General features: G+C 40.9%; 1 protein-coding gene and 1 pseudogene across 1 annotated transcript in view; both read left to right on the top strand.

Moving 5' to 3' along the window:
- LOC128106705 (uncharacterized) overlaps positions 1–12,804 on the top strand; it is a 33,260-nt gene extending 20,456 nt beyond the window's left edge. Inside the window, 8 exon segments of the mRNA XM_052732234.1 lie at positions 1,786–1,895; positions 2,083–2,285; positions 4,024–4,269; positions 5,562–5,842; positions 7,648–7,860; positions 9,968–10,070; positions 10,343–10,536; positions 11,830–12,804. Of these exon segments, the coding sequence (XP_052588194.1) occupies positions 1,786–1,895; positions 2,083–2,285; positions 4,024–4,269; positions 5,562–5,842; positions 7,648–7,860; positions 9,968–10,070; positions 10,343–10,536; positions 11,830–12,036 (1,557 nt within the window). The 3' untranslated portion in view covers positions 12,037–12,804.
- An 11,366-nt stretch (positions 12,805–24,170) lies between these two features.
- On the top strand, positions 24,171–25,817 carry LOC128106704 (C-terminal-binding protein 2-like; annotated as a pseudogene).
- Positions 25,818–26,896: the final 1,079 nt, after the last annotated feature.

Below are 26,896 nucleotides of genomic sequence, written 5' to 3'. Positions count from 1 at the left end.
CCCCTTGATGAAAACCTGTGGAATATAGAGAGGAAGGAGTAAGGTAGAGGGAAATGGGCACATTCCCCAAACTTACTCTATTCCATGGAAGACGTGTTTCAAAAATGATTCCTCTGCCCTGAACTGAAACAACAATTCATAATTGGAAGTTTGCCGTGGAGACATTTCTCATCATCAGGCTAACACCTCAAGGTGTTACTCATCACTACTCACCAGGACTTGCATGTTAGTTCTCCTTAGAACTTTGCCATTCAGCATGTTATGAGCTTCATCACAAGCTGGTAGGTGTAAAGCTGACCTAAGAGGGAAGCAGAGAGGCAATGATCCATCTCACAAGTTAAGGAAAGACTTGAGAGCTACCTTCTGAGGTACCAGGTGAAGAGTGCACTTGGAAGTTAGCATTTAGTTTTGATGGCATTTATTTATCTTCTATACACAGAACATTCAGCAAGGCTGTGAAACTCCACTCCCAGGATTTCTATAAAGCCAAACATTTTTAGATGAATTTTCAGATATTTTATATTATAAAATAGATTAGGCAAACGATATTCTTGTTTTTCTTTTTTCTTTTACTTTGAAACTGACTTGTAAAGAAGACATTTTTCTATAAGTCTTTATATCTTTCAAAATGGAGTTAGAGAGTCTATTTTCCTTAGAACCAGACACCAAAGTTATATTCCCAGTATTTAAGGATTTTATTCTTTAGCACAGTTCATACTATTGATTTTCCTAACTAGTTACTTTTAAATTTTGCTATATGGACTTTTTTCACCAAAAAGTCCATGGAGAATCTCCTACCAGTCAATTTTAGTTTTGCATTTACTTAAGGACTCTGGACTAAACTTTATAAACCATTCAGAGAAAGTATAATTTCTGTATTATGCTATAATTTAGACAGTAGTATAATTTATATAAGAAAAATTGCCTGACTTTTAAGGTCCTTTGTCATCTTGTGTCAGAATTCAATCCAACCTTTTACCCCCTCCAGTAGCAAACAAAGTAACTTTATGCTGATTGGAAGGATTTCTACAGTACTGTATCTTTGATGGTGCTTCTGCTGACTTCTACCTTCATGTTAGCATCAGTCCATCATGTCCTTATTCCACCAAGTCCTTAACACATAGCAGTAGGCTCCCAGAACATCTTAGCAAGTACTATTTTTCCAACTGTCTAAATTAATGTTTTTCCTTAAGACATATTCAATTTTATCTATGAAGGTCTTACAATCCTCTTATCTATAATTAATAGGAAAGCTCAAGTTTGTTGAATTCGTCTTATAAATTTACCGTTGCCATTACTTTCAATGATTTGTCCATGAAGTATACAGACAGTATGAAACATTTAGTTGTCATAGATAGCTGCATGTTGGTTTTAATTGGGTATAAGTCAAGTTCTCAGGTGTGTCAAGGGTACAAGGCTCAAATGTATTCTGAAAGAATAAGTGCTAGTACCTACCACTGAACATCTAATTTTACTCCCGATACCATGTTGGGTTTTTCTATAGGCACTATGTTACTCCATCTCATTGTTTAAAAAAGAAAGAAAAGGAAAATACTGTAAAGAAAATACCACTCAAGTTCTATTATCAAGAAAAAATTCCCAAAGCAATAGTTAAAGCTGAAATGTGTTCTCATGTCCTTAGAGCTTGTTCCTCTGTAGAAATAATAGAGTAGTTGAAATAATAATAGAGTAGATGAAAGCTCAAGAGAACAAAGATTGGATGAGCTTTAAATGAGAGTTAAGAAAAGAATTAGCTCCAAAGACCGTTGCCGGTGTGCCTTCTAGGGTGACCCTAGGAATGATGCCTGGATCTTTGCACTGGCTGTTCTTCTGAGCAGCACTTTTGTCTACAACAGCATGAGCACCATCAACAACGATGCCCTGGAGAAATTGCAGTATCCTTCAAAGAGTCAAGGTTTTAGTTTCTTTTGAAGAGCTTTTGGGAATGAGACTCAGGTATGGCTGAGTTGCTTGCTAGTGGTCGATCAGATGGGATACAAAATAAAACAAAGTGTTTATACCTACTTTTTAAATGAAGCAATTGTGTAGATTGTGATTTTGAGTTTCTTTTCCTTAATTGAGTCCTGGTTATGTGACAAAACTCACAGAGCTCATTAGAGCGAAGTCCTCCCAAAGATCTGATGCAATAGAAGATGCTAGAGAGTTTGTGAGTTTCTTTCCAGACTTTATCTGGACTGTACGGGACTTCACCCTGGAGCTGAAGTTAGATGGTCACTGCATTACGGAAGATGAATACCTGGAGACTGCTTTGAAGCTGATTCCAGGTATCAGAGCTTGAACTGGATACAGGGTATCTTAGTAAGGGGTGGGATCCACTGAGTACTGCCCATCATGTCTGGAGTAACATTGGCTTTTGAAGCTAGACTGAAGTCCATAGAAGTGGGACCTGGGAGTTGGGTGGAAATGCTTAAGGTCAGAAATTCAAACTCACCCAAGAAGGACAGAGCCCAATACCAAGCAAGGATACTTGAAGTCAAGTTGTGCTATACCCAAGATGTACCTTAGACGCAAACGAGAAAAAAAAATGGGAAAGTTTTGAAGACTGAGCACTTCTATTAGCTACGTTGGCTTCTGCTTTTGTTTGCTGAAAGCAATGAAATGCTTATTTGATAGACACAAAATCTCAGGAAAAAGCTGCCTATTTCACATATTAAGTCTAATTTTTTTCAAAGTATAAATACAACTTTCTAAAACTGGTACTGGTATATTGTCCATAAAATTGTTTATTTTTTATGAAGAAAGCTATCTCCTCAAACAATGGCGAGGAATGTATTGGGCTGCTGTTCCCTTGATTGTGATATGGCCATTGAAATCATACATACAGTAGCATATGTGACTGCATGCATGGGGCCTAAAGGAAAAAAGAAAGAAAGGAAAAATGTGACATGAGAGTGGGGGAGGCGTTAACCTGGAAGGGGAAAGGAGTTGGTGGGAGGGGTGAGAGGGAAGTAGTGTGTGAATATCATCTTATAGTCTTGTATATGATACCTTCAAAAATAAAGATACTCATGTCCAGGAGTACATGGCCAACACAAAATGAATTCATTAGTATTTTTGAAGGGCTTTTTTTTCCCTTTGGTCTCACTATGCTTTGTCTGGGCACTTTTTTTAACCTTACAGATCATTTGCTTTTATATATTATGGTTCCCAGTTTTTTTTGTGTGCGTGTTGGTTTTCTGTGTGCAAAGGTGTGTGTGTGTGTGTGTGTGTGTGTGTGTGTGTGTGTGTGTGTGTGTGTCTTGGTGTCTGTATGTGTTTCTTGTGCTTTTCCTCAGAATCCTTTTTTTTCCTATTTGCTTCTTTAGCTTGTCCTGTTGTGGGGTTTTTTTGGGGGGGGGTTTGAGACAGAGTTTCTCTTTGTGTAGTTCTGGCTGTCCTAGAACTCATTTCATAGACCAGGCTGGCCTCGAGATCTGCCTGCCTCTTCCTTCTGAGTGCTGGGATTAAAGGTGTGTGCCACCACCACCCAGATCTAGTTTATTTTTTATTTTATCTTATTATTACTATTACTAAGTGTCTGTTTCCTAATGAGGGGTAAAAGGAAGGGTATGGATTTGTGTGGGTGGGGAAAGGCAGAGTGTCTAGAAGCAGCTGTGGGATGAGAAACTATAAGCAGAATATACTGTATGAAAACAAATCTATTTCAATAAATTAATCAATAAAATAAAAATAATGTAAATCACTACCTGGGGGGATGTAGCTCAGTTGATAAAGTGCTTGTCTAAGGTGTGGAGCCCTAGGTTTGATGCCTAGTACCTCCTAATCTAGGTGTGCTAGCATACTACTATGGTCTCACATTCACCAGGTGAAGGCAGAAAAATCAAGGGTTCATGATCATCTTTGGCTATATAGCGAATCCTAGGCTAGCCTAGACTGGGATATTTAAATCCTTGTATAAAAAACAAAACCAAACAATCAAAAAACCTGGAAAGTAAAACTATGACTTTTTTTTTTAACCCATCAGATTTGTCCATGGAACTCTCTGTTTTTCTTCTTCCTCAGGGTATGATCCCCAAATCCAGACATCCAACTGGCCCAGGGAATGCATCAGACAATTCTTTCCTAGGCGGAAATGTTTTGTCTTTGACTGGCCAGTGAGTGATCCACAGTTCTTAGCCAAGATTGAGAATATACCAGAAAGCCAACTGAATCCTAAATTCCAGAAACAATCGAAGACTTTCTGTTCTCATATCTTCACCCATGCAAGTACCAAGAAACTCAAAGAGGGAATCCTGGTCACTGGGACTCGTGAGTCACTTTTGAAAGGTTTATGTTTTCTGTGGGTCAGGACAGGGTGAAGTCTGGATTCTTTGGTAGGATTATCAGTACTTTTATTTGATGTATTATAGAAATATGGGAATGGAGAAGTTTGTTTCATACATGGAAATCCTCATTTCTTTATTAACGTTTCTCTATATAGGAAAGAGAGAAATCTGTGTGGTGATGCCATATAAGAGGATAGTTTCTCAATAAAGACATAAAAACACAAGTTTTATGCTGGATGTTTTGGTACACAGCTGTCATCCCAGTTATATAGAATGCTGAGGAGGGGGATCCCTAACGACGTCAACCAAGGCAACTTAGCAAATTGTCTCCAGATAATAGACAAAAGAAGGCAGAGATGAGCTCAGTAGTCCAGCAAGTGCTTACAATGGGCACCGGAAAAAAAATTAACTAGCATGTCAATTATTCAAATTAAAAGTAGATATTAAACAGGGATATAGGCATAGCTCAATGGGAGGGCACTTGACCAACATGCAGATAAGGCATACAGCAAGCATGCCAAAGGTTTAAGGTTCAGAATCACAAAACATATTAATTAAAAATAGATAAATTAATAAATATAAAGCAGAGCTGTGGATATAGCTCAGTAGAAGAATGCTCACCTAGCCTTCATATAGGATTATAAGTTCAACCCCCAGCATCACAGTCTATCAGCCAACCAACAAAAGATTTTAGTTGGCTTACACGAGTCAGAAAAAGAAACAGAAGGCTATGAGTGCTATGCATGGTTAGTGAATGAGTGAGAAACAAATTTGAACTTAATCTTCTTTACAGAACTGACTTTGTGGTCATGGGACCTCTGCAGTAGCTCATGCTAAGATGGGTCCAAGCTTCATTAACATCTGTCTCATTGCCTTGAAACTCTTGACTTTTTTGGACAAAGGCTCTACATTTTCCTTTGGAAAGGGGCTCACAAATAAAAAATTTTTTTCCTATGTAACATACTTCATTTTCTACTTCATTTCTTTTGATGGGAAAGTGTTCTAGAAATCCTTTGAATATACTGCTTTAATCATTAATTTAATTTTACAGTGTGGTGAAGAACAATAAACCTAAATAAATAAGAAATACAGATGAGATTTTTACATGAAAATGGATTCATAGAAGCAGGATGAAGATAGGGACAAGGAGTAAAATAAAGGAAAAAAAGAGAACTTTATATTCAGTATGATGGGGCTTTTGAAGATGTTGGCCATCCCATCGTGTAAAATAGAGTGAAAATTTTCTAGCGTGACCTAAATACCATGTCTCTTTAGGATTAGGGACTCTTGTGGAGACCTATGTGGATGCCATCAACAGTGGGACAATTCCTTGCTTGGAGAATGCAGTAAAAACACTGGCGGAGCGTGAGAACTCAGCAGCTGTGCAGACGGCGGTTAACCACTACAATAAGCAGATGGCCCAGCGAGTGAGGCTCCCAACAGACACGCTCCAGGAGCTGCTGGATGTGCACACAGCCTGTGAGAAGGAAGCCATTGCTGTCTTCATGGAGCACTCCTTCTCAGATGACCAGTGGGAGTTCCAGAAGAAGCTTGTGGTGATATGCCTTAGCATTTGTTTCTGATGCCTGCCTTTCTGCCATAAGCCTCTACATTTTGATTCCATGTTGTATCTTTCCTATCATGAAGGAGCCAAGGTTCTTATGGGTAACAGAGTTCTTCACCACAATTACATCCTCTTCTCTATTAGGTGTTTTTAATTTTTAATAGTTCTTTAGAAAAATATGTGTACAGGTGTTTTGCCTATTGTACACTTGCATATTAATGGTATGCAGTGCCCATGAAGGAAGGCTGAAATGGTACATTGGATCTCCTGTATCTGGAATTACAGATGGTTGTGAGCTCTTCTGTGGATGCTAGGAATTGAAACTTCCTTCAGAAGAACAGTCATTGTTCTTGACTGCTGAGCCATTTCTCTAGCCCAACTTCATTTTTACTTCTATAGAATAGGTTGGTATGTGCTTAGTGTCTTTAAATATATATATTTATAAGTCACAGTTCTTCAAGTCAAGTGCAGCATTGGATATACGGGTCTCTGCTCAGTGCATCCTAATTTTAAATCAAGGTGTCAAGGAGACTTGGCTCTTGTCTAGAGGCTCTGAGAATCCCTTCTGTCTTCAGTGTGTCAATGGGGCATTCTGTCCTTTCCTCATTTCTCATCTCTGGTTTTCCTTGTCTATAATCAACTGTAGAAAGTGATTTTGGCAGGTTCTTATGGTGAAGTAAACATCATTTCTTTTTTTTTCACCCTTGACAAAGTTTAAATATTAAAAACATGACAATGGCCGGGCGTCGGTGGCACATGCCTTTAATCCCAGCACTTGGGAGGCAGAACTCTGTGAGTTCGAGGTCAGCTTGGTCTACAGAGTGAGATCCAGGACAGGCACCAAAACTACACAAAGAAACCCTGTCTTCAAAAACCAAAAACCAAAAACCAAAACCAAACAAAGAAACAAACAAAAAAACATGTTAAATGTTTTCTTCCTTAGCAGTTTTCCAGACAGTATGTGATATCTGTCAATCAGAGCTGACCAACTGTTAAAAAAGTGTCTCTATAAATTAATGAGTTCATGTATACTCCAGAGACTTGACACACTGAAGCTCTTTTGGTTATGATTGCCCCTCTTGGTCAGTTAAACTCCAGTTCTTGAAGTTGTCCTGTGCTGCATAATGATGTGGTCACAGGATTAATGTCCATCTTATTCTGGGATGATGAAGGATGTAGAAGCCAAGTGTCCTTGTGGCGGCAACATCATTCTGATGACCAGAGACACTGTCATACTGTTTCTCTTTTACTCTGTCAATGACCATTTTAAAAGGGACAAACATCATCCATAGTGAGAAAAACAGCATGATTGTAACTTAAAAGTATAAATATTAAAACGAGTTCTTTTAACTTCATAGCCATCACTCTTGTCAAAGGAATTTTTGAAGCACTAAATTCTCTGTCCATCACAAACGTATTCAGAACTGACAGGTGAATTGCTGTGCAGAAATTTTCACCCACACCAAACCACATTCTTCAAGAAAGCTGTGTCCCCTCCCAGTTAAACTTTACTTTCATTATTGATGCATGGATACTCTTCATTTCAGCCCACAAAGAAGAACAGAGATTCCATGCCCACTCACCTCACTTTCGTAGCTTTTGAGCTTGAGGCCAAGGAAATTAGAAAGGTTTCTAGAAGTCACTCAGAGTTGACCAGACCAGGGCTAAAGCAAGTCTCCCAATCCTCCTCCTGTCCCAGTCCACTGTGGGGCCACCACATTGCTTCATCCAGGAATATCACAATGGCACCTTCCTTCTAACAGCTTCTTTGTTTTGTCTTCCTGATTCATCTGGCAGGCCACCATAGAGGAAAGGAAGAAAGATTTCATGCAACAGAATGAAGCAGCATCTCTCAGTCACTGCCAGACTGAGCTGGAGAAGCTTTCAGAGCCCCTGAGGGAGAGCATCTCACGTGGAGCTTTCTCTGTTCCTGGTGGGCACAGCCTCTACTTAGAAGCCAGGAAGAAGGTTAAACAGGGCTACCAGCAAGTGCCCAGGAAGGGAGTGAAGGTGAGGAATGGGGCAGGTGTGGTCAGACAGCTAGAGCACAGCTACGGGGGTAAGTGCTACTCCTGGAATCGAAGAACCTACCTTCTCTGAAGAAAAATCAGAGTATCTTCTATGGCCATTCTAGTCTTTATACCCACAAAACACTATATGATACTAAATAACTAACAAATATTCATTTCCTCAGAATAGACTTATAACATAAATTCAAATGAAAGGGAACATTAGTTTATTGAATAATCTGTTACTTTTTGATCAGAGTATTCATGTTATTAGAGAAAGAACTTTTATTCTCAGGAAGCCTATGATCTTAGCTGACATGGACAAATAGAGTTATGCTTGCTAAATAGGAACTAGTCATTCAACTTAAAGAGATGGAGGTAGCAGTGGAGATGATAGTGGGGGGGTGGTGATATGGATACTACCATATTGAGTACTCGTTTTCTATATTAACTTAGAATTATTTTTCTCATTAGAATATCAGTTTACTACAAATGACAGAATGAATTGGTTTGCAACAGTATCTCTATTGTACAGTTGAGGGGTATGCTGAACAAATAAACTCACACAGATTTGCAAAAGAAGCAGGACAACTTCATTCAGAGTGAAGCAATCATTTAGATAAGAGAGGAGGACACTGTTCAGATTGACAGAGGCCATATAAGTAAGGATACTCAAATGACCCAAATTCCACCCTGGGCCACTTTGAATGGATCTAAAGAAGGCAGAGGCAGTTACTACAGTCATAGTTTGAGTTGTTCTCTACTTTGAAGGATAGATTAAGTCACACATTCAATTTCCTTAATACTCATGCCTTTTCTCACATATAATATATCTGATTTTAATCACATGAAGGCTCAGTTGTGCATAGGCATGAGATGCTAAGTATAGGTATTCTTCATAAAATTTCACTTGAAGGACAAAATTTGCCTGACAGAACTGTGCATGCACTGAAAACTGCTTGAGGCCAGATCTATTATATTGGATGCACTGGCAAAATACTTGAATAGAACCTGTCACGGTTTGATTGACTTAGGGGTGGAGATACTTAGACTGTTGTTCGGAGAGGAGTGTATATGTAGCCAGTGCAGGGACGCAATGGGAGGGTCTGAGGGTGTGTTGTTTTGAGAGGGATATGTGTGCACAGTACACCTGGGTAAAGAAATCAGGCTGGCAAGTGCATCATTACAAGACAGGGAGGGATGTATACCCTAAACCAAATAAGGTCCCAGACTACTAATCTATTCCCTAAGCCTGCCTGCCTCATATGTGTTTGTGGAATTGTGTAATTTGGTTTCTTTTAATACTCTTTACTCTTTTGGCTCTTTGCTCTTTGGGGGACCTGACACCCAGCTTCCAAGTAAATACAGAGGCTTATTAATATTTATGACTGCCCAGCCTTAACTTGGCTTGTTTCTAGTGAGCTTTTTAAAACTAAATTATCCTATCTACCTTTTGCCTCTGGGTTTTTTACTTTTCTTACTTCTGTATATCGTACTTTCACTCTTACTCCATGGCTGGCTGGGTGGCTGGGTGGTTGACCCCTGACATCCTCCTCTCCTTGTTCTCCTGTTCCTTGATCCTCTTCTCTCTTCTGTTTTTCTTCTATTTATTCTCTCTGCTTGCCAGCCCCATCTATCCTTTCTCTTGTCTTGCTATTGGTCATTCAGCTCTTTATTAGACTAATCAGATGTTAGACAAGCAAAGTAACACAGCTTCACAGAGTTAAACAAATGTAATATAAAAGAATGCAACACATCTTTGCATCATTAAAACAAATGTTCCACAGCATAAACAAATGTAATATGTCTTAAAATAATATTCCACAAGAGAACTACACACAGTTCTGGCTGGGGCTGCTACCCAGAGTGGGTAGTGGGTGACATTTCTGGGAAACGAGGCTGGAGAGATAGCAGGAGGTTGTTACAGAAGGCTGTTTAATCTCAGGAAAGAAATCATAGACTTTGTTACAACCACACAGTTAAAGGACTCATGAAAACTAAAGCAGGATTCAAATATTGCCGTCAGGTTAGTAATTTCATTAAATGATAACTCTTTCCTCAGAAGAATACATCTTGCTGCTTAAGGTCTTCTCTCTTTTGGTACCCAGGCAAATGAGGTGTTCCAGAACTTCCTAAAGTCACTGATCACTACAGAAGACTCCATCTTGCAGTCAGATAAAGCCCTCACTGATGGACAGAAAGCCATGGCAGGTAAAGAGGAGGGCTTAGCTCTCAGAGAATTCCTATACATCCCCCAAACAAGGAGATCTTTCCTGTATCCTCTTCCCAATCTCAAAACCACAATTGGGACTGGTGTCGCCTGGCTAGCCTGTCAGGACAATTCCATCACATATGGAATCAGTGACTACTGATTGGAAGACACAGAGAGTTTCTATAGGGAAATCAGCTTGATCTCTGAAGTTAGGAGGGTAGCTCTCACTTCTGAATGTCCTTTCTTCCCTCTCTAAAACCCCTGTGGACAGCTGAGCAGGCCAAGAAGGAGGCAGCCGAGAAGGAACTGGAGCTGAAAAGTCAGCAGCAGAAGGAACAAGAGCAAATGATGGAGGCTCAAAAGAGAACCTTTTCAGAAAACATGGCCCAGCTGCAGAAGAAGATGGAGAGGGAAAGGGAGACCCTTCTGAGAGAGCAGGAGAGGGTACTGGATCACAAGCTGAAGGTAAGGACACATGGGATGGAAGTACCTGCTAGACCTTGGCTCCCTGGGAAGAAAAAGTATGACATTGTCAAGGAGATCATGATCCCATAGAGAACCCCCAAAGACATGTATGTGATCATGAGAACCTCAGATCTGCCTAGATCCTGGTCAAGCCCTTAATTCTAGAAACACATCACTTTCTGTAGCATTAGAAACCTAAAGAGTGTTGGAGTGAAGAAAAAAATATCCACAGGGGCTGCTCTTGTATATTTTAGGGTGGTTTCATTCAAAATGAAAATACCTCAGCCTACCATTCCTAAGAATTTTTAGCACAACTGTCCAGGATATCAGTTTGAAATGATCAGATTAGTCAGGATATGAACCTGAAGATCTGAATCCTGCAGTGTCTGTTTCCAGATCTGGCTGGTGCATTCTACACAATTAGAGTAAAGTGCAGTCTTTCTCCAGAGCGTGACAGCTCTGCTCTCAGGATAGCAGGTAGTTCCTATCATTTGTTACACAGATAGGGTTGGCTTAACTCACTGAAACTGAGACTGAATGAGAGTCAAAGCTGCAGCCCTGCCAAGTGGCATTGTATGGTGATATTTCATTTGTACTGAAATGTGATTTTATTTGTATGTTAATAAATAAAGTTGCCTGGGGGTCAGAGCTGATAGTAAGCCATAGTGGAGCTAGGCATTCGTGGTGCACGCCTTTACTTCCAGCACTTGGTAGGCAGAGCTAGGTAGATCTCTGTGTGGTCAAGGATACAGCCAGCATTGGAGACACACGCCTTTAATCTCAATACCAACCATAGAAGACCTGGAGGTCTGTACAGGCAGTGACAAGGCGGTCACATGGTTGGGTTTACAACCAATGAGAAGGCAGAACAGAAAGTCTATATAAAGACAAAAACACAGGAAGTAGGTCTCTCTTGACTGAAGAGGATCACTGAAGCAGGAAGGGTAAGGCTCTTAGCTCTGACCTCTTGGGCTTTTATCTTTACATTGGCTCTGTGTTTCTTATTTAATAAGACGGTTACTTCTACAGCATTGTGCTTTACTCTGTAGTTCTCAGGGCTGTCCTAGCCCCAGGTCCCCAGGTCCCCTTCACACCAGGGAGAGAATTGCAAATAAATATCTGCCATAGCTACTCTCACTCTTTAGGTCAGAAGTGTGAGGTTTTGGACAAACTTGTCAAATACTGTTTTTTATAGTTGGAGGAATCATGTACACATATGCTCAGCTGCTGACATTGTTAATTATGAAATATTAGTAGTGCATATTTTTAAAAATGGGCTCTCTCTTTTCATAGGCACTAAAAGAACTAATTCTTGATGGAATTGAGGAGAGATGTGATGATTTAAGAAGAGAAATAAGGCTAAGAGAAGAAGAGATGGAAGACATTAAACATAACTCCATTCAGAATATCCTTGATATTGCTGGCAATATATTAACTGAAGCACTTCCTGTACTGGGTAATATAGGGATTCAGCTTCTCAACTCCTATATGATAGGCTGAGGATTCCTGCAAAGTATAGTATGAAGGCCTCTTATGTGTTAGCAATACTGTGAAACACACTTTTTTCATGTGTGTGTCATCATGGATTCATTCAACAGCCATTTCAAATTAAAGACTTATCAAAGAATGTCAGAGGCCCACAACTTCCCCACCAAAATTCAACTAAAATTTCATTTGATAAATATAAATCATTCATGAAAAAGATGTAGTCAAGGCACAAAGGCAAATGGTCCACCCATAAATTCTCACCAACATAACTGCCCAACCAGGAGCTGAACAAATACAATAAACTTGTCAAAGTATACAAGAAAAAGCCCTCTACCTCATGCAAAGAACTACAGATAACTACAGAAGGCTAAGAGCAAGAGAAATACTCTTCTCCAGAGAAGAGCACACCAATTGGTTATCCAATATCAAATGGTCAACACTGAAAATATACATACAAATAGCATTGTACAGACTGAACAGCTTACATTTAGGAACACATATATGCATGCAATAACAATTAATGAAAAAAGAGGCCATGAATTTGAAAGAGAGCAAGGAAGGGTGTATTGGGAGGGGTTGGAGGGAAGATAGCAAAGGAAGAAATGTAATTTCTAATGAATAAATGAACTAATTTCTAATGTAATTTATATAATTACTATTATAATATCAAAAATTAAAAAGGTAAAAAAAGGTAAATGTTTGCAATGCCTATTTCAATCCTGTGCATTATTTATCATAAACTTTTTGTGAGACTGCCAACCACATTTCAATAGGCATAAATATGAGGAAAAAGTATGTTTGGATGAAATAAAATCCTACAAAATGAAATTAAGAGGTTTATGTTTTACTTGTATTATGAGCAAGAAAAGCATGTTGGCACAACATTTGTTGAGTTTTATGGAGTTTACAGTCTCTCATGTTTGATGGTAAGAAGGGACATGTTGGAATTATACATCAAAATTTAGTATGCATATACTTCTGACCTGTAAAATCCATATTCAGGAATTTCTCTCATGGGTCATTTCTCCAAGTGAAAACGACACTTACAGTGAAAGATGTGTTCTTAGTTAGGACTTCTATTGCTACAAAGAAACACCATGGCCAAAAAGCAAGTTGGGAAGAAAGGGCTTAATTGGCTTACACTTCTATATTATTATTGATCATTGAAGGAAGTTAGGGCATCAACTCAAACAGGGCAGGGACCTGGAGGCAGGGCTGATGCAGAAACCATGAAGAGATGCTCCTTATTGGCTTGCTTCTCATGGCTTGCTCAGCTTGCTTTCTTATAGAACCCAGGCCCACCAGCCACAGGATGGCACCACCCACCATGGCTGGGCCCTCACCCATTGATCACTAATTGAGAAAGTGCCTTACAGCTGGATCTTATGGAGGCATTTCCTCAATTGAGGCTCTTTCCTCTGATGACTCTAACTTGCATCAAGCTGACACAAAATCAGCCAGTACAGATGTGTCACAGGATGATTGTCTTGTCAAAATTCTGGAACAACTTTAATGCTCTTTTGTTGGCTCTTGGTGATGAACCTAAATGAAAAGGGATATTCTTTATCTACCCAAATTAAAGGAAACCACTGTTTGTACTGATATAAGAAAGTCTTCAGGAGTTACTATAACTGAAAGTGATACACACAGTTTGTGAGTGCTGCACTAAGTTAAGAAAATAATGAGGATTTTAATATCTTATTATCAATGTATAGTAAAATACAAAATAAGTTAGTATTCATGACTACCACATGAAGATAACTGAGGTAGGGTAGAAAAGGACCACTAACATTAAATTATCTATTGTTTGAATTTTACATTTCTCATGAATTTATTATTCATATTCATTTAAATATTTAAAAATGACAAACATTAAGAATGCAAACAGTCACATGGAATGAGAGCATTCATGGCAGGATGGAAGTCTTTAATGTAACTAGAAACAGCTTGAGTCAGCCTATAGGAGACAGAAGGTATGTGCCATACCTCTCATTTTATTCTCTTCCAGGCCTCTCAATGAGGAATTGAAATTCTAATTCCTACATTGCTTCACAATAGATGGCACACTTTGATATTGCTGTAATGATCTTTAAATCTACCCACCACACAATTTATAAAGATGATGAATCACAAAAGACATTATTTTCTTTTGTGTCAACTCAACACGTTAAGAATCTTTTCAGTGACATAGTGGTCAAGACTATTATAGAAGAATGAAAGTCAAGTAATTTCCACCCTTGGAAGCTTTCTCTTGACTGTGAGCTTCTGCATGCTGCTGCACACAGACACACAACTTTGAACAGATCAGCTTCTCCATCCCATGTCCTTTATTTGTGAGTTTGCTTTGCCTTAAAGCCTTGCATTTGCTGATTGCTACAGACAAAATGAGGTGGCCTGTCTCTGTATTGACATTGTACCAGCTTGTCACGATTATAATTATCCATTTCTATGACATCGAAAAGCAAAGCAATCTGTGTTCAGTTCTTTCCTGCTGTTTCTTGGTTTCAAGTGTTAGTCATATTCATCATCGTATCTGTGCATGTGAGTGTGGGTGTGGGTGTGGGTGAATACGTGCATGTGGGGTAAGTGTGTGGGAGGGGTGTGTGTGTGTGTGTGTGTGTGTGTGTGTGTGTGTGTGTGTGTTTGTGGGGGTAGTGGTGTGTGTGTTCCTGTGACAGGGTGGGTGCTTGTGTGCTATGGTGAACTTTTGGAAGTTAGAGGAAAACCATGGGTTCCAGTCTGTCTTTCACCTTGATTAACCAGGTTGTTGTTTTGCTGTTGCATGTACCAGGTAGCTGATCTTTGAACTTCCAGGGATTTTTGTCTCTGCTTACCATCTCTCTGCTTTACATGGGTTCTGGGAATCCAAACTCAAGTTTGCAAATATAAGCAAGGGATAGTGAAACCACCAAACTAGACCACTCCATGGGTAGAAAGAAGAAGTTTTAGGACAAACTGGCAAGCTTCCTCAGCGATTAGAGACCAGCAGCTTGGGGAGGAATGTCTTGTTAGTGTCATCTGCACAGGTAGCCATGGGAGGAATGTCTTGTTAGTGTTGTCATCTGCACAGGTAGCCATGGGAGGAACGTCTTGTTAGTGTCATCTGCACAGGTAGCCATGGGAGGAATGTCTTGTTAGTGTCATCTGCACAGGTAGCCATGGGAGGAATGTCTTGTTAGTGTCATCTGCACAGTTAGCCCTGGGAGGAATGTCTTGTTAGTGTCATCTGCACAGGTAGCCATGGGAGGTGGGTGGAGGTCAGAAGAGCTGGGGAGTCAGTACGGGGATTTTGAACTCATACCTGCTTATCGGATTAATCAGGAGCCAGATACACGTTGCTGTTGAGGATGGAGAAGGGAAGTAGTTGCTTTCCTCACAGACAGAAACTTGCCTTATAGCTATGGTTCTCAACCTGTGGGTCGCAACCCTTTTGGGGGTTAAAATCACCCTTCACAGGGGTAACTTAAGACAATCTGCATATCGGATATTTACATTAAGATTCAGAACAGTAGTAAAATTCCAGGTATGAAGTAGCAACAAAACTAAATTTATGTTTGGTGGTCACCACAACATGAGGAACTGTATTAAAGGGTTGCAGCATTAGGAAGATTGAGCACCACTGCCTTAGAGAATTCTGAGGAATGCCTACTTTAGGTTTCTCATTACGCAGTTATAACCCTTCTCTTTGCCTGTAAGAATCTGACCTGGTTTGGACCCAGACATGCTCTTAGAACATGGTAAGCAGCACTGCCAGTTTTGGAGTCTACTTTGTGACCTACCATCTCAGCCGTTTGTGTGAAATACATCTGCCTACCCGCCCCCCCACAAGATTCCCATCAAAATTGGTGTGGACTGAAGTTAGGTGGGGGTCACAAGGCACTCTGTGGGAAGGTTTGAGTGCAGGTGGAGCATCCTTGGGTAACAGCCCTCAGTGGGGCAGAAAGGCTGGGTTGGAAAAGAGAAGCTGGAGGAAGTGGTACAGAGGTCATGACCCAGCGTGAAAGGACTTGAGAATAGCTGTTTTACCTGGGTGTCAGTGAGATAGTACCTGTCCTGTAGAATGAGCTATCCCTGGGAGGCCCATACCTGCTTCCATAGTCTGGAGGGCTTGCCTTTGAGATGTAGGGAAGATTTAGGCTTAGAGCAGCCAAGAAGAGGATAGAGAAAGGAGGATGAGGTTCTGGCTGGCCTCTCCAGCAGTCTTGTCAGCAAAAGCATTTCCCAGAGTCATATTATTAGTAGAGGCCTGGGACCTGGCGGAGAATAACTACTACTTGCTTGGGAAGATATGATTTTTCCTGCAGCTTTAGGATTAGAGAACTGCTGGTAATAGGTGTGCCTTGGGTGGTGAGAAAGCCCCTCTCTTACCAAATGGAAACATGGTGGTGGTGGATGTGGGATGCATATTTAGAAGCTGTGTATACATTAAGGGTTTTGACCTGTGCTAGGGTGCATCTCTAGCGATGGCTCTGTCTTCTTCTGCAAAGTGGTGCCTGGTGGTAAAGGGGCAGATTTTATAATTTAGTCAGAGGAGACTCAGGCATAGCCCACTTGGCAGGAGCCAGTGGAGCTGAGAGATGAGCTTCCATCCATGAACCAAGTGTCACCAGGTTGTGACAGAGGGGCAATAGCAGATTTTGGAGTTTTGTGGGTAAGGGGTTTGAGCGACTCTAGGCAGGAATGGGTAAGGGTAGTAGCCTTGGGTAGGAGTGTAACAGGGTTGAGAGGAGGGCAAGCATCAAGTGAGATATCAGGATTTCCTAGGAAGGTGATATGAAAAAGTTGAAGCTTAGAAGGGGAAAAAGTAGACAGGCTTTTGTGTGAAAGGAGCCCCTTGAGCCCGAGTGGTGTGAGGACACACACAGAGATCAAAAGTGAGTTTAGAGGCCTCCTGGACCAATGAGGAGGCTGTTGCTAGTCCATGTATGCAAAGTTACTATCACCTAAATGTTGCATGAAGCTGTTTGGAAAGATAAGCAACAGGACCTTTCATTTGTTCCCAAACTATAGGTTCATTCACCATTTTTTCAATAGTATAAAAAATAAAAGGTTGGTCACAATCTAGGAGAGCCAGAGCAAGGGCCAATGCGAGTAGATCTCACAAACAAATGAAGGCAGGTATGACAGGCTTAGTCAGGTCAAGGGGCTCAGTTGGAGGACCCTTGGCTGCTTAAAAGAAAGGGCAAGCAAGAAGACCAAAATTGAGAATCCAGGTTTCAAGATAAGCCACCAGTTCCAGGAAGGAAAGAATCTCTTCCTTGATGGTAGTGGTGGTGTGAGGGACTGCAGGAACTGTCTATGATTGAGGGTGGGTTTTCAGGAGTTAACTGATAACAGAAAGCCTAGATACATGATCTGAAGGCCAGATCCAAGTGAGCTGAGACTCTGCTCCAGTGTCAGGATCTTTCTAGGTGAAAGCAAAGATGTCCAGTCAATCTGGATGTAAAAGAATGGCAAAGAAATCATCCTTAAGGTCTAAGACAGTAAAGCGAGAAGCAGAGGGGTGAATCTGAGAAAGCATAAAGATTGGGCACCTACAGGTGTGTAGGAAAGAATGTGGAAATAATCCTGAGGACCTAGGCTCAGGTGGTAAGAACCATTATGCATGGCCAACACAGAAGTCTTACAGGGTTAGTGAGTGGGTTTGAGAATACTTTTATTAAGAAGGCATTGTATACTTTAGGCCTTGTCTGTTTTAAGGAGATGTGGTATTCAGAGCTACAGGGTTAGGAGGTAGGGTCCTGGAGCAGGATCTTAAAGGAGGAGTTTGTACATTTTGTAATTTCATAGGTAAGACATATGCAGAATGTGTCAAGTCAGGAAACAGGTGATTGTTGCTGGTAGCTGGAAAAGGGAAGGACATAGGTGATGATTTATGGCTTTGCCCGGAGAACGTTAGAAGACCAAACATTAATTTCTGACTAAGACACATGGCATTCGTCAGATCCATTCCTATGCCCCCAAAATAACTGCCCTGTGTCTATAAAGACCTATGTGAGCTAGCTGCCTTGCACACAGCTTGAGGAAATAACAGAAAAAGGAGGGTGTTACAGGTCTCAAGAAGGTTGATCCCCGCTACTTCCAGGCATTGTGACTTAAAATGTACTTGTAAAAGGTTTTCCAGCCAAGAAAAAAAAAACCCTTTTTGGTTTCCAACTTCTTGGCTTTTCTGGGCCAAGCTGGACAAAGCATAATTGTCTCAGGCTACCACACTAAATACACTAATACTAATGCAGGCTGATGAGAGGATGGGGTTTGTGTATTTTTTTTTAATCTTTAAACAATAAGGGCTGGAAATCCCTGAGGGTCAATTAAAGGTTATTGGAAATGGAATGTCTTTCATTTGTTGCTCACATGCATACAGAAACTGAAAGCATGTGAGCATACTTATGTTAGTGGGCTCAATTCTGAAAAATATGCTCCTTTCTTGTTGAAGCAAAACAAGAACTTGCTTCTAAAAATGAAATTCCATTGCTTATTTCCTAAGGAGTATCCAAGGAGAACTAACATAGACTACACTTACTCCATGTTGAGAAGAATGTTCCACGATACACTACACTAACGCTGTACTAAATCTAAACCATAGACTAAATAAGATGAGGACTGGACACCTATGGGCTTTTGAAAGGTGCTGATTCCTGGGACACTGGATACTGTAATTGAGAGGGAAGTGTATTTACTAGTAAGGGAACAGTAAGGACTGAGTGAGACAAGGAAAATGTAGGATGGAATGTCAGGAGGTGAGTGAGAGAGCACAGTACTGCTCACATCTGATGAATGGCAAAGGCCTCAAAATGAACCATGGAAGAAGTGGAGAACACATGCCGTTTTAAAGCCAGGAAATGAAGAAAGCCAATGGAGTGATTGAAACATGTGTGAAGAACTGAGAATGTAAATTCGAGGATCCAAACTCCCCTCAAAAGGATCTATGAGGCATCATGGAAGCCCCAGGGCAGAGAAAAGGTGTCTGAGTAGGGTTTTTATTGCTATGATAAACACCAGGACAAAAAGTATGTGGGAGAAAATGGTTTATATCATATTACAATTCTTAAGCCACACTCCATTACTGAGGGAAGTCAGGTCAAGAACTGAAGGATAGAGCCTGGAGGCAGGAGCTGATGCAGAGGCTATGGAGAAATGCTGCTTACAGTCTAACTTTATCCTGGCTTGCTCAGTTTGCTTTCTTATACCATCCAGGGCCATCTGCCCAGGGGTTGCATCACTCCCAATGGGCTGGGACCATCTACATCATTCATCAGTCAGTCAATACAATACGCCACAGGCTAATCTTAGTAAGTCATTTTCACAACAATGATTCCATTTTCCAAAATATGTCTACAATTTTGTAAAATTAACAAAATTTACCAACACAAGAAGATAGGCAGATAGATAGATAGATAGATAGATAGATGGATGGATGGATGGATGGATGGATGGATGGATGGATGGATGGGTGGGTGGGTGGGTGGGTGGATGGGTGGATAGATGGATGAATAGATAGATAGATAGATAGATAGATAGATAGATAGATAGATAGATAGATAGATAGATAGAAGAGCAGACTGGAAAAGAGAAGGTCTACCCCCAATCATGTGGGCAATCATCATGCCACTCATTGAGGTTACACAGAGAAAATAATACAAAGGACAAATGAATTCTTCTCTCTCTGTCTCTGTCTCTATGTCTCTGTGTCTCTCTCTGTCTCTGTCTCTGTCTCTGTCTCTGTCTCTGTCTCTCTCTCTCTCTCTCTCTCTCTCTCTCTCACACACACACACACACACACACACACACACACACACACACACACTTGTTCCAGTTTATATATGGATATTTTTGTCATGATGCTCTTCTGAACTATTCCATGGAAAGATTTCAATTGAAGCATATCTACCTCTCTGAAATGTCCATGTGGGTGTGAACAAGCTAAGTTGCTTTTAAGCTTTTCCCTGGTGAGTATTTCTGCAAATGAGGAGGCATCCACTGTTCAGAAATGATACTGGATGGTTGCTGGTAAGTTCAGGCCTTGGTGTCAGGTCGCAGTTTTCACAAGATGACTTCACAATATACTTGTCATTTGTTTTTATTGTACACATATAAGGTTTACAGGTACATAGTTGATGTACATATGCACTGTAAAATAATCACCACTATTAAGGCTTACTAACATGTCACTATACAGTTAACTTTTTTTGTGAAGAGAATACTTAAATAGACTTCCTTAGCTATCAGTCTCTGACATTCTTGATAACTCTTAATTTGAAACTGCCTTTGAATGAATCCATTTACATGCACATTAGAAAAGTGAGCCATATGTCAACAATGCTTCTTTGACCTTTTCTTGTGTGAGCTGAATTCATTCTCTATCAGTTTAAACCCTTCAGAAATAAATTTGCCAGTGAACTGAAGAAGGGCCGTCTGCCCAAAGTAGGCAAGGAATTCTTTAGTTGGATTTCTTTCCCTTCTTAAGTCATCATATCGCTTCAGATAAAGTAGGTTTCTTAGTTCCTACCAAAAAGAGAGTAAACTTTTAAGAATGTACATACTAGCATTTCATAATTAACAACATCAACACCTGAGCACATATGTACATGTTTCCTCCATTTATAAAAAACAGTATTTGACAAGTTTGTCCAAAACCTCACACTTCTGACCTAAAGAGTGAGAGTAGCTATGGCAGATATTTGTTTGCAATTCTCTCCCTGGTATGAAGGGGACTTTGGGCTAGGACAGCCCTGAGAACTATGGAGTAAAGCACAATGCCACTTGGCAGGACTTTAACTCTCATTCAGTCTCAGTTTCAATGAGCTAAGCCGACCCTATCTGTGTAACAAATGATGGGAACTACCTGCTGTCCTGAGAGCAGAGCTGTCACGCTCTGGGTTGAGAAAGACTGCACTTTACTCTAATTGTGTAGAATGCACCAGCCAGATCTGGAAACAGACACTGCAGGATTCAGATCTTCAGGTTCATATCCTGACTAATCTGATCATTTTAAAATGATATCCTGGACAGTTGTGCTAAAAATTCTTAGGAATGGTAGGCTGAGGTATTTTCATTTTGAATGAAACCACCCTAAAATACACAAGAGCAGCCCCTGTGGATATATTTTTTCACTCCAACCCTTTTAGATTACTAATACCACAGAAGGTGATGTGTCTTTAGAATTAAGGGCTTCACCAGGGATATAGGTAGATCTGAGGTTTTCCTGATCATATGCCTTTGGGTGTTCTCTCTGGGATCATGATTTCCTGACAATGTCACACTTTTCCTTCCTGGGGAGCCAGGGTCTAGCAGGTATTTTCAACCCATATATCCTCACCCTCGGCTTGTAATTCAGTTCCCTGTCCCGCTCTTTCAGAAGGTTTTCTATTTTCCTCTCCATCTTTTGTAGCTGGGCCATGTTTTCTGAAAGGGTTCTCCTTTCAGCCTCCATCATCTGCTTTTGTTCCTTCTGTTGCTGCCTTGTTAGTTCCAGTTCCTTCTCGGCCACCTCCTTCTTGGCCTGCTCAGGTGTCCACAAGGGTTTTAGAGAGGGAAGGAAGAACATTCAGAAGTGAGAGCTACCCTCCTGACTTCAGAGATCAAGCTGATTTCCCTATAGAAACTCTCTGTGTCTTCCAATCAGTAGTCACTGATTCCATATGTGATGGAATTGTCCTGACAGGCTAGCCAGGCGACACCAGTCCCAATTGTGGTTTTGAGATTGGGAAGAGGATACAGGAGAGATCTCCTTGTTTGGGGGATGTATTCTCTGAGAGCTAAGCCCTCCTCTTTACCTGCCATGGCTTTCTGTCCATCAGTGAGGGCTTTATCTGACTGCAAGATGGAGTCTTCTGTAGTGATCAGTGACTTCAGGAAGTTCTGGAACACCTCATTTGCCTGGGTACCAAAAGAGAGAAAGCCTTAAGCAGCAAGATGTACTCTTCTGATGAAAGAGTTATCATTCAGTGAAGTCACTAACCTGACTGCAGTATTTGAATCCTGCTTTAGTTCCTATGTGAGTCCTTTAATTGTGTGGTTGTAACAAAGTCTATGCTCTTTACTGAGATTAAACAGCCTTCTGTAACAACCTCCTGCTATCTCTCCAGCCTCGTTTCCCAGGAATGTCACCCACTAGCAACTCTGGGTAACAGCCTCAACCAGAATTCAGTGCAGTTCCACAAACACATATGAGGCAGGCAGGCTTAGGGAATAGGTTAGTAGTCTGGGGCCTTATTCGGTTTAGGGTATATATCCCTCCCTGACTTGTAATGATGCACTTGCCAGTCGGATTTCTTTACCCGAGGGCACTATGCATGCATACCCCTCTAAAACAACACATATAACACATCAGTCCTTCCCGCCGCATCCCTGCACTGGCTACATATACACTCCTCTCTGAACAATAGTCTAAGTATCTCCACCCCTAAATCAATCAAGTCACGACAGGTTCTATTTGAGTATATTGCCAGTGCATCCAATAGAATAGACCTAACCTCAAGCTGCTCTCAGTGCACGCTCAGTGCTATCAGGCAAACTCTCTCCTTTAAGTAAAATTTTATGAAGAATACCCATACTTAGCATCTCATACCTATGTACAGCTGAGCATTCATACAATTAAAATCAGAAACACTATGTGTGAGAAAGGGCATGTGGCTTTACTCAAGGTCAGAGAATCTGAGCTTACTTTACCCAGCAGTATGGTGATATTTTATCTGTGCTGAAATGTGATTTTATTTGTATGTTAATCAATAAAGTTGCCTGGGGATCAAAGCTAAAAGCAAGCCATTTAGCAGAAGTCCAGCGGTGGTGGCATACACCCTTAATCTGATCACATGGTAGGCAGAGTCTCTGTGTGATCAAAGACACAGCCTAGTGGTGAACCTAACCTTTAATCCCAGTACCAACCATAGAGACCTGGAGGTCTGTATAGACAGGCAGTGACGAGGAAGTCATGTGGTTGGGTTTAGAGCCAATGAGAAGGCAGAACAGAAAGGCAATAAAAAGACAGGACACAGGAAAAAGGTCTCTCTCTCAGGGGAAGGATGGTAGTGAGTGGTAAGCTAAAGGCTATTCGCTAGTGCTCTGATCTCTTGGGCTTTTAACTCTGCATTTGGCTCTGTGTTTCTTATTTAATAAGACCATTTAGAATTTCGTCTACACAGCAGGGCTGCATAATAACATGGTTTGGCCAGGGGTGTGGTTAACAGGTGTTTTGAAGAGTCTACACTTGGTAGTATGTTTTGCTTTGATCTTGAAAGGGAGAGGTCTTTTGCCTCTCTCCTGGGTAGTGTAGAAAAGGCCCATTATGAATAAAGTTGAGGTGGCTGGGTATTGACCCAGGGCCCTCCCAAATCTATCCTGTGTTTCTATCTTTTTTCTATGTCTGTATTTCTATCTACATACTTCCTCATTCCTCTCTCCTGCCTCCAAGAACCCTTCGACAGGTCGGAGCTGGTCCTCCTACAGTTCATCACATCCTTCAATTGTACAATGAAGATATTGTTAAGAATACTTCATTCTGTCCTTAGTTTTAAACCAATATTCCAATGATAAAAATAATACTAACTCAATTTAGAAAATGAGTACTCAATATTTTAGTATCATCATCATCATCATCATCATCATCATCATCTCCACTGCTTTCTCTAGATCCATTCAGGTCATTTAAGTATGTTAACTAGTCCCTCTTAGCAAATACATTCTATTTGTCCATGTCAGCTAAAATAATAAGTTTCCTAAGAATGAAAGTTCTTTCTGTAATAACATCTATACTCTGAACAAAATTGTCACATTGTTGAGAGACTGAGCTGGGAGCCATGCTGCCCTGAGGTGGGCTGCACAATTGCCACCACTGCAGCTACTGCAAGTTGTGGTATCAGAGGTGGGCGCTGCAGTTACTGCTGCTGCTCCTAGGTGGGCTCCTTTCTTACTGGATGTGGGCTACCAAGGATGAGGGTTTCCTCACAGTAAGGGGTTGTGAACTGATGAAGCTGCACTCCCTTACAAAAAAAGATGGGCTACCCATTGCATGAGCTGTAGAGTTTGTGGAATCATTTACATTGGGTTCATAGTGGCGCAATGCATGCAGACTCTTGCAAGCTCTCTTAAGTTCTTAGTACACTGCTTTGCCTTTTGAATCAGAAAGTTGTAAATTTAGATAAAGAATGGCCCCCATGAATGAGCACAAATTCAAGCAACAGCGATTGGAAAGAATTTGTGAAGGTATCTGCCACCAGATCATGAATGGCCCCCTGGACTGAAGCTCCCTGGTGGCAATGCTGGACCAGCAAACATGGCACTGTGGAATTGTCCATCCTGAAAGACCTGGCCACTGTGGCCTTCTACAATTCACAGTCCACTCAAGAAATCCATTAGAAAGTGTTGAATGAGACCATGGGTGCTATAATGTTCCACACTACCACCCTCACCAGGGAAGACCTGGAGAAGTTGAAGGCTTTGAAAGTGATTATGAGAATTAGCAGCAGCTACGACAATGTGGACCTCAAGGCTGCGGGTGAACTTGGGATCTCCGTGTGCATCATCTGTCTATCACAGTGGAGGAGACAGCCAATTTTACAGTCTGCCACATCCTCAAGCGCTATTGACACAACACAAGGCTGTACCAGGTCCTGTGAGAGAGCACATAGCTACAGAGCATGGAATGGATTCCTCAGGTCACCTCAGGAGTGGTTCAGACTCGTAGGGAGACACTGGGCCTCATTGGTTTTGGTCACACAGGGCAGGTGGTTGGTGTTCCAGCCAAGGTTTGGGGATTCAGCATCACATCCTCTCCCCTCCCCTCCCCTCCCCTCTTCTCTTCCTTTCCTCCTCCCCCTCTCTTCCTATTTCTCCACTTCTGTCCTATTTATCCTCCAACTCTTGCTTTCCCCATCAACTTGATGCTACAAATTTAAGAGCAGGAAGAAGAAGAAAATTTGAAAGTACATGTAGATCAAAAACACGTTTTTTTTTTATCACTTACTCTTTGGCTCCATTGATCTTTTCTTACTAGTTTTAATACTTGATTTTTTTTCTTACATGTTTTGTCAATCCTGAGATTTACAAGAGAAAAACCAGTTGCATAATTTTGAGCCAAATTTGAAGCAAGCTTTAAATACTGGCCAGGTAGATAAACTATGGCCAGGTCCATCTCTGGGTTCCCAGGGAATGGCCATGAGTCATGTTTTGCAGGGGCTTAGAAAGGCAAACCCCAGAATTCATCACATTTCCCATTGGGTCAAATCAGGGGCAAACATATGTCCTGATGTGTTTCCTGCCTACACACCACCCACCTACATGTAATCAAGCAAATCCAATGTAGTTGGTTCAGACAAATTTGTTTAGGGGAGTGAAAACATGTGGATTGTTATTTCCTAAGAACTACAGCTCCCAGCATTCCAGGAAGTTACCTTGTCCTTGGGCAGGTGGGGCGTGCAGGTTAACTGAGGCTCTTACAGTTTTTCTCTACTCTTGTTATTCCTCCTGAACAGTCAACAAATGTAGCCCTTACAATATCCTCTTATTTCGGGAATATAATATAATCACACCATTTCTCCCTTCCCTCTCCTCCCTCCAAACCTTCCCATATATTCTTCCTTACTCTCCTTAAAATTCAAGTCTACTTTTTTTATTGATTGTTGTTACAAACATATATATCTTTATGTATACACTTATACATATATTCCTAAAGGTAACCTGCTCAGTTTGTAATTACTTGTATACATGTTTCTGAAGTTTTGAGACATCGTATGAGATGAAAACATTTATAATCTCCCATTTTGACTCTTACAGATTCTGATGTGATAAAATAGCATCACAAAACGGGAGAAAGAATAGTGTTACAATCTTTTGGTGGATACTGAAGTTCCCTTGGTATGGATATGAAGTAACATTTGATGAGCCACAAAACCTATTGTGGGCATAGAGTTCACAATAAGAATATAACTGAGAGAGCTGGAGTGGTGGATCAGAGGTGAAGAAGACCTTGTTTGGTTCTCAGCACCCATGACAGGCAGGTCACAACTACCTGTGACTCCAGTTCAAGGGCACCTAATGCCTCTCACCTCCAGGGTCACAGCTGTTATGGAATTTCTATTTATGTTGCCAATCCATTATTCAATTGAAAAGAGGCGGAGTTTCCATTCAGCTGCCCAGAATGGATCAGGGAGCCTTGGAGAACCCAGGAGGGAAGAGAGAGAGAGAGTGACCCAGAGGGAAGATGCAGGGCTGGAAGGTTGTATGGGCCTTTTCAATCCAGGAAGTGAGCGGCAGCAGGTTCGAGGTCGCCTGTGATTTGCCTCATGTTTTCTTTTTCCATTAATATTTGTGCACGGGATTTGTTTATTAATAAACAGTAAAAGAAATCATTTTTACACAGCATTCACAAACACATACCCACATGCAGACACACACACGCACACACACACACCATTAAAAATAAAAAAAACTGTTTTTAAAAATGAATATAACTGAAAATGGTATCACAAAGAAACTACGGAAGAAAAAAGATGTTATGTAAAAATAAAACACTGCCTACTTTGGACAAAAGGAGAGAATGAAGAACTCTCAAAGAACAAAACATATATGAGAAACACAGAGAGCAAACTTTTTATAAAAGGCAGATGAAAGTCAACTCCGTAGCAGTGAATTTAACAACACCTACTAAAAGTCAGTTTCACCTGAAAACGCTCACAACTTCAGAATATCGCATCATTTAAAAAAAGAGCCGGGCGGTGGTGGCGCACGCCTTTAATCCCAGCACTCGGGAGGCAGAGCCAGGCGGATCTCTGTGAGTTCGAGGCCAGCCTGGACTACCAAGTGAGTTCCAGGAAAGGCGCAAAGCTACACAGAGAAACCCTGTCTCGAAAAACCAAAAAAAAAAAAAAAGAAT

The sequence above is a fragment of the Peromyscus californicus genome, unplaced genomic scaffold (assembly GCF_007827085.1).
Source record: "Peromyscus californicus insignis strain IS unplaced genomic scaffold, ASM782708v3 Scaffold_9__1_contigs__length_137607984, whole genome shotgun sequence".
Classification (NCBI taxonomy): Eukaryota; Metazoa; Chordata; class Mammalia; order Rodentia; family Cricetidae; genus Peromyscus; species Peromyscus californicus.
The sequence above is the reverse complement of the archived record's forward strand: the minus strand, read 5'-3'. Positions and strand labels throughout refer to the sequence as shown.